Below are 8,155 nucleotides of genomic sequence, written 5' to 3'. Positions count from 1 at the left end.
AAAAAAAAAAAAAAAAAAAGAATGAAGGTAGCTAAAAATGTTTAATATAGAGAAAAGTAATAGCTGTAGGAGATAGTTATAAAGATGAACAAATTTAGCCCTGGAGAAATTAAGCAACTTGTCCTCTAAGAACATACAGCATTGTGATGGAGCCAGAGTTGAATCTGTCTGCTTTCTAATTCTATACTCTTAACCACTATGTTATCCTGCCTCCCTATGTTCTATTCTGAATAAGGGATAATTTTTCATTAATTAATATAAGTAAGCAATAGAAAAATAGTGTTTCAGAGGTGTTAAAATTAAGGCTGTTATGAGTTGGTAATTGTTGAAGCTGGATGACAAAGATACATGGAAGGTTCTATTTTCTCTCTTTTGAAATAGTTTATAATAAAGTTATCTTTTTAAAAACACATTTTTTAAGGGAGTTTTCAGATCTAACTCAGTACTTACTTTTGAATTGGGGAAAAATACATTTCAACTCTCTAAATCCAATAAATAAATTAAATAAATAAGTAAATAAATGAAATAAACTCTCTAAAGATTTTTTTTAATTGTTGGGGATTCATTAAGGGTACCAAAAACCAGGTTACATTGATTGCATTTGTTAGGTAAAGTCCCTCTTATAATTGTGTCTGGCCCCCCAGATTTTTTTTTTTTTTTTTTTTTGAGACAGTCTCACTATGGGGCCCTCGGTAGAGTGCTGTGGCATCACATTTCACAGAAACCTCAAACTCTTCGGCTTAAGTGATTCTCTTGCCTCAGCTTCCCAAGTAGCCAGGCCTGCAGGCACCTGCCACAACTCTTGACTATAAGATTTTTTTAAAAAACAGGTTTTTTTTTAAGAAAGTTTTTTAGATCCAGCTTAGTACTTAGTTTTGAATTGGGGAAAATACAATTAAACTCTCAAAATCAAGTAAATAAATAAATAAAATAAACTCTCTAAATCTTTCTTTGCCATCTGATAGAACTATAATGATAAAAATATTCATGTCTGTGCTTCTAGTATGATGGCTACTTGCTAGCCACATGTGACTGTTCAGCATTCAGAATGTATTTGTGTTACTGAGGAACTGAATTTTAACTTAATTTTAACTTTAATGTCCACTGTGGCTAATGGTCATCATATTGGACAATACAGCCAGTTTCCTCAAATGTGAAATCAGAATGGTATTAACAGCACCCAAATGATAGGGAAATGATATAATCTTCGTGATGTACATAGCATACTACCTAAACATTGTAAATTTTCAATAAATATTTGCTATTATTAGTACTTATCTTACATTTAACAAATTTTATATTGAAAATTACCTTAAAAATGAGAAAGAACATTTTTCAAAATACATTGAATTTGGTCAAAAACTAAGACCCCTTAAACAATAAGAATGGTAATCATAAAAGCTATGCTAGTTATGAAATTAGCCGATAATTTTATACTAAACATGAGTGCTTTAACACTGTCTTATGTTTCATAAGTTTATTATATGATGTTTTGGTAGATTCTGAACTTATTTCACAGAATATGAAATGTTGCTCTGAATTGAACTGTCTCCTAGTGTGAAAAATTAAGGTGATTTCAATACTTTAATTATGAGTATTTGAGATGCTGCTATACATGAATGAAATGATTCAATGAGAGGATGTCATTAAAAAAAAAGAAGAAGAAGATGATCAAATCCTGGGGCACAGTAGCACTCACCTATAATCCTGGCTACTCCAGAGGCTAAGGCAGGAGGATTGTTTTGAGCCCAGGAGTTCAACACCAGCCTGACTAAATTCTTGCTAATTCTTGCTCTGTCCCTCAAAAACAGTGGTTCTCAACCTTCTTAATGCAGCGGCCCTTTAATATAGTTCCTGTGGGTCATGACACACAGGTTGAGAACCACTGCTCTAAAGCATTAAAAAGATTAAAAAATTCTTTTAAAAGGTCATCTCAACCAACAAATGAGATACAGTAGGATAAATCACAGTCTTCTGTACCCATAATTCTGCATATCCACATTCCTTCATCCCGACTCTGAGCACTGGCATTTCAAATCATGTAGTGGAATTATTCTGGGCTTTAAATACACCTGTAAGATGTAGATATTAATGTGAACCTCAAGGAATAGTTGTGAAAATTAAAATAGGGACATACATAAAGCTTCTGAGGTATAGGAGTAATTCAGTAAATGTTACTTCCCCTCACCTTATCTTTTAGTCATGTGAAATTTAAACATTAAATGGCTTCTCAAAAAAGATTAAGTTACATGTTCCTTAGGAAACACAAAGAGGAAAATAAATATGGAAATTCCTGTTCCTGTTTGCTGCCACACGTTGATTTTAATTGTAAAATGTTTTTACACTAAAATTGATTATTTTTAAATGTTTCTTTAGGCCAGGTACAGTGTCTCATATCTGTAATCCTAGCACTCTGGGAGGGTGAGGCAGGAGGATAAGTTGAGGTCAGGAGTTCGAGACCAGCCTGAGAAAGAGCAAGACCCTGTCTCTACAAAAAATAGCCCAGGTGTTGTGGCAGGCATCTGTAGTCCCAGCTGCTCTGGAAACTGAAGGAGGAGGATCTCTTGATCCCAAGAGTTGAGGTTTGAGGTTACTATAAGCTAGGCTGACTCCATAGCACTCGTGGCCCGGTGTAACAGAGTGAGACTCTGTCTCAAAAACTAAAAAAAAGTATTTCTCTAGCTAATAATACAATAAAAGCTTTTTAAAGAACTGAATAATTTAATTCTTTTTTTATAAAATTAAGCAATACCACTATACCACACTCACCCCTTGCAAATTTAGCTATTTATACAATATATTCAATTTCTAGAAAGATTAGAGTAAATATACACTAAACTGAAATTGTTATAAACATGTTAAAAGCCAGCATTTGAGATGTCACTATTGACTGCTTTGAATTTTCCTCTAAATTTCCCTATCATTAAAGTAATAATCCATTCTAAAAGGAGTGCTGTTCACTCCCCTCCACCAAGCCACAAGAGACAGTCTAGATAATATAGTTTGATCTCTACTTCAGACCTGAAGGAAGCATGGAAAAAGAATGGTTAGCATAAATTTTCTATCCCTATTTTCAGCTCTCTGTTTATTCTTAACTAGGAAAGAAGAAAGGACATTATCAACTTTTACAAGGCTGAGCCTTAACATATTGATCCAGGAAGTTAGGGAACAATGTATCAGGAGTATTTTTTCATATAGCAGGTGAAACAGAACCATAAACATGAATTTCTAAGTAATAATTAACAGTGAGTTGGACAATTATGGGTGTAATATACCATTCAAGATAGATGTACTTATAAGGAGATTTGTAGTGGCTTTATGAGTCACGAGTAGAAGCTTTGTATTTTTAAAGGTAAATTTCCACTGTATTGAAACACGTCTTAGAAAGAGCAAACTTTTATTGAGTGATTATGTACATACAAGAACAGTGAAGATAATGATCATCATTCAGTTTTAGAGACCCTCTGGTTGAAGGTGGTCTCCCTTGTAGTTCAGGAATATTATGAAGAAGACGAGGACTTTGAAAATAAATACTCAGATATTCTAACCACAGAAATATTGTCTGGGAGTCCATATTGTTTGTGATACACTGATGTCTGCAGAGACAACACAGTTATCTACAAAGCAAACAGAACTGTCTCTGTAGTCCAGTTTATCCACCCACCTTTTATTCCATATTATACATACGATTGTTTTTGCTATTTAGTTACAGAATATTTACTTTGTTCTTGAAAAGTTAAACACTGTATAAAAAGCAATTCTAAAGAATTATCCAGTCAAAATCCTTTAATTACCACAACATTCCATTCCCATTACACTACATTTTATTTAATGGGCCTGTTCATATTTGAGACGGAGAGGAGGCATACGTGCTCACGTGTGTGGATATGTGCTGAATGTATGTTTATATACGGTGTGTACGTGTACATTTCTATGGATTTAGACATATACATGTTCTCTGGAAATTCCCAGTCCTGTTTACTACATGTTCAATTTTAAAAGTATTTTATCTTGAAAATGATTCCAGCTAAAGATAGATTCGAATTCTAGAGTGACAGAAACACCTGATCCTTACCATGCTTTGGAGACTGGCAGAATTTGGCACTCCGTCTCCTTTATACCATTTTGTTCTCTTCAGCTCCTCAGCTCGGTAGGATCTCTGGCGCCTACTCCAAAAGTCAGTTTGTTTTTCTGCTAAACTGCTTACCTTTATTGGCATATAATTACTGTTTTCCTGTGGTAGCTGTTTTTCATCTAAGTTAGTAATACTGTATAGCATTTATATAGAGTTTTATGTGTTCAGTGCTCTATGTAATCATTCATTAGATAATTCACATATCCCTTTGACACACATGAGTATTATTTTCCACTTTTACAGACGGGAAAACTAAGTTCAGTGTGGTGGTGAGTGTTGTGCTTTATCCCTCAGTTGAGTCAGTGGCACAGCTGGAAACACAAGTCAGAACTGCATCTCGTCTGTCTTCTCTGGGAACAAGCTGTGATGCTTCCTGGGGAATTTCTCACTAGCAAGGAAGAGAATGTGGGCTCCCCCTCTTAAATCCTTGGACTTAGCAGTTCCTCCAGAATGCCTACTACTAACATTCCTTGAATTAATAAAAAAGCTTCCACCTGATATCTTTTAAACAACGGCTTTCCATTTTCTGAAAGTATAACTTAAAACTATCTTATACTACATATATTCAGCAAAGCAACTCTTATTAGTTTTAACCTCACAAATTTTGCCTCAGGATTTGAGGAATTATGTTGCCTCAGCTCAGCTTCAACTCATTATTGCTTTTAATCCTGGTTAAAGTGCTGGTTAAGTAGATTCATCTAATGGCATTAGAAGAATATTTCATTTAATTGTTCTAATTAATTTCTATTTGTTGAATAACAAAACTATAAACAATGTAAGATTAGCCCTAAACAACAGTTAGGATCATAAGATAGCTTCTCACCCTCTCCTGTCAGCAAATAGGTGATACATGGATTAGAGGGAAATTCTCAATGCTAAATTGGAAATTGAAAATTGAACTAAACATTCTTTTTCTAAGTTTATGACAGACTAAATATCTGATTCATTTCCCTACCTCAGATATATACCTGGTAATTTTTTTTTTTTTTAGAGACAGAGTCTTCACTGTGTTGCCCTTGGTACAGTGCCGTGGCGTCACAGCTCACAGAGACCTCAAACTCTTGGGCTCAAGCGATTTTCTTGCCTTAGCCTCCCAAGTAGTTGGGACTGCAGTCACCCACCACCACGCCCGGCTATTTTTTGTTTCAGTTGTCATTGTCGTTTAGCTGGCCCCGGCCAGGTTCGAACCCACCACCCTCAGGGTATATTGCTGATGCCGTAACCACTGTGCTATGGGCGCTGAGCCTATACCTGGTAATTTAATATGTAGTAAATTGGGTGGCACCTGTGGCTTAGTGAGTAGGGCGCCAGCCCCATATAGCAAGGTTGGCGGGTTCAAACCCGGCCCCAGCCAAACTGTAACAAAAAATAGCCAGGTGTTGTGGCGGGTGCCTGTGGTCCCAGCTATTCAGGAGGCTGTGATGCAGGAGAATCACCTAAGCCCAGGAATTGAAGGTTTGCTGTGAGCTATGTGATGCCATAGCACTCTACTAAGGGCAATAAAGTGAGACTCTGTCTCTAAAAAAAAAAAAAAAAATGTAGTAAATGTTAAATACTTTCAGTTTTATGGATAAATGTTTTAATTTGAATTCTAGTATATTGTATTATAATGTTTTACCCATATATGCTTCTTTTTACCTTTTATATAGGTCATACTTCATCTTTTAACATTTCAGAAGTTAATAATCTTCTATGAAATACTAATTTTATGCCAATACTAGGCAGGAACATATTCTCAAGCAGCATCTCAACTGCATCATCAAATGATTATTAAAAGAAAAGTAGTGGCAGCTCCTGTGGCTCAGTGGGTAGGGCACCAGCCCCATATACTGACGGTGGCAGGCACCTATAATCCCAGCTACTCGGGAGGCTGAAGCAAGAGAATCGCCTAAGCCCAGGAGTTGGAGGTTGCTGTGAGCTCTCTACCAAGGGCAATAAAGTGAGACTGTGTCTCTAAAAAAAAAAAAAGAAAGAAAGAAAAAAATAGACTGTGCATGATGGCTTTTGCTGATGCCAATAATTGTAGCACTTTGGGAGGTTAACACAGGAGGATTGACCAGGAGTTCAAGACCAGCTTGAACAACATAATGAGACCCCCATCTCTACAAAAAATAAGAAAAATTATCTGGATGTGCTGGCATACACCTGTAGTCCTAGCTATTTGGCAAGCTAAGGCAAAAGGATTGCTTGAACCCAGGAATTCAAGGCTGTAGTGATCCTACTGTTCCAGTCCAGCCTGGGTGACAAAGCAAGATCCTGTCTCTAAAAAATTTAAAGAAAGAAAAAAAAATACCCAGGCATAGTACCATGCAACTGTAGTCCCAGCTACTCCCAAGTAAGGCAGGAGGATCACTTGAACCCAGGAGTTCAAGGCTGTAGTGCACAATTATCATGCCTATAAATAGCCACTGCACTCCAGCCTGGGCAACATTACAACACTGCCATGTCTTAAAAATAAAGAAAATGCTAGCACTCTGGGAGGCTGAGGTGGGTGGATTGCCTGATCTCAGGAGTTCAAGACCAGCCTGAGCAAGAGCAAGACCCTGTCTCTAAAAATTAGCCAGGCATTGTGGGAGACACCGATAGTCCCAGCTACTTGGGAGGCTGAGGCAAGAGGATCACTTGAGCCCAAGAGTTTGAGGTTTCTGTGAGCTATGATGACACAGCACTCTACCAAGGACAACAAAGTAAAACTCTGTCTCAAAAAAAAAAACAAAAAAAAGAGTGAAAAAGTCAAAAAAAAAAAAAAGAAAAGATAAAGTCTTCTGGCAGAATAACTGGATCTGGTATCTTTATGGACTGTTAATGTAATTTGTCTTTAATTCAAACCATTAGATTTATGTTTATGCTTTTCCTGTTTATTATTTATTAACTAACTTTACACTAACATGATGACTTTAAAACTTTCTTTTCAGCAATTTAAATAAAGAAAAGTCATCTTTACTACAAATGAAGAATCAAATGGCACTAGATTTAGAACAACTTTTAAATCATCGTGAGGTACTTTTTCCATTTTATCATAATTTTTACTGTTTTCGGCTCCTTATTTATTCCTTTTTTCTTCTTACACATTTTGGGGGTACAAGTGCACTTTTGTTATATAAATACATTGCATGGATACAAAGTCTGGACTTTTCGTGTAACCATCACCTGCATAGTGTGCATTGTACCTAGTAAGTGATTTTTCACCCTTCACCCCTCTCACGCTCCTCCTCCCTCCCTTCCTCATCTCCAGTGTCTAATATTCCATTCTCTCTGTCCGGGTATGCACATCATTAGCCCCACTTATAAAGGAGACCATGCAGTACTTGACTTTCTGTTTCTGAGTGATTTCCTTTAAGATAATAGCCATTTTAGGCTTTTTTCAAAATCTGAATCAGGGGCTGGGTGCAGTAGCTCATAATCCTCTCCAGTAATCCTAGCACTCTGGGATGCTGAGCTCACAAGTTCAGGCCAGCCTGAGCTAGAGTAAGACCCCATCTCTAAAAATAGTTGGGCATTGTGGCAGGTGCCTATATTCCCAGTTGCTCAGGAGGCTGAGGCAAGAAAATGACTTGAGCCCAAAAGTTTGAGGTTGCTGTGAGCTATGACATCACTCTACCAACGAGGACAAAGTGAGAGGCTATCTCAAAAAGAAACACAAAATCTATATTAGGTTAAAATTATTGAATCCTAGTAGTTCATGTTCATTATTGACTTCTCACATGTATCTCACTAGGATCTAGAGTTGTTTTGTTTGTTTGTTTGTTTCTGAGACAGAGTCTCACTTTGTCACCCTTGGTAGAGTGCTGTGACGTCACAGCTCACAGCAACCTCCAGCTCTTGGGCTTAGGCAATTCTTTTGCCTCAGCCTCCCAAGTAGCTGAGACTACAGGCACCTGCCACAATGCCTGGCTATCTTTTTGTTTTGGCCAAGGCCAGGTTTGAACCCACCACCCTCAGTATATGGGGCCAGTTCCCTACTCACTGAGCCACAGGTGCCACCCCCAGATCTGGAGCTTTTTTTTTTTTTTTTTTTTT

The 8,155-nt window shown here is 37.0% G+C and overlaps 1 protein-coding gene across 3 annotated transcripts in view; it reads left to right on the top strand.

The window, feature by feature from the left end:
• Nucleotides 1-8,155, top strand: part of PIBF1 (progesterone immunomodulatory binding factor 1) — a 263,961-nt gene that overhangs the window by 204,757 nt on the left and 51,049 nt on the right. The window contains exon 16 of one of the 3 annotated variants that reach the window (XM_003789727.3): nt 7,051-7,135. The exons of the other annotated variants lie outside the window; for them this stretch is intronic. Coding sequence (XP_003789775.1) covers nt 7,051-7,135 — 85 coding nt within the window. The remainder of the gene's footprint in view (nt 1-7,050; nt 7,136-8,155) is intronic. 3 annotated transcript variants of the gene reach the window in all.

This window comes from Otolemur garnettii, unplaced genomic scaffold (assembly GCF_000181295.1).
Source record: "Otolemur garnettii isolate 467f Iridium unplaced genomic scaffold, OtoGar3 scaffold00036, whole genome shotgun sequence".
NCBI lineage: Eukaryota > Metazoa > Chordata > Mammalia > Primates > Galagidae > Otolemur > Otolemur garnettii.
Note: the sequence above shows the minus strand (reverse complement) of the source record. Positions and strands in the feature narration are given on the sequence as shown.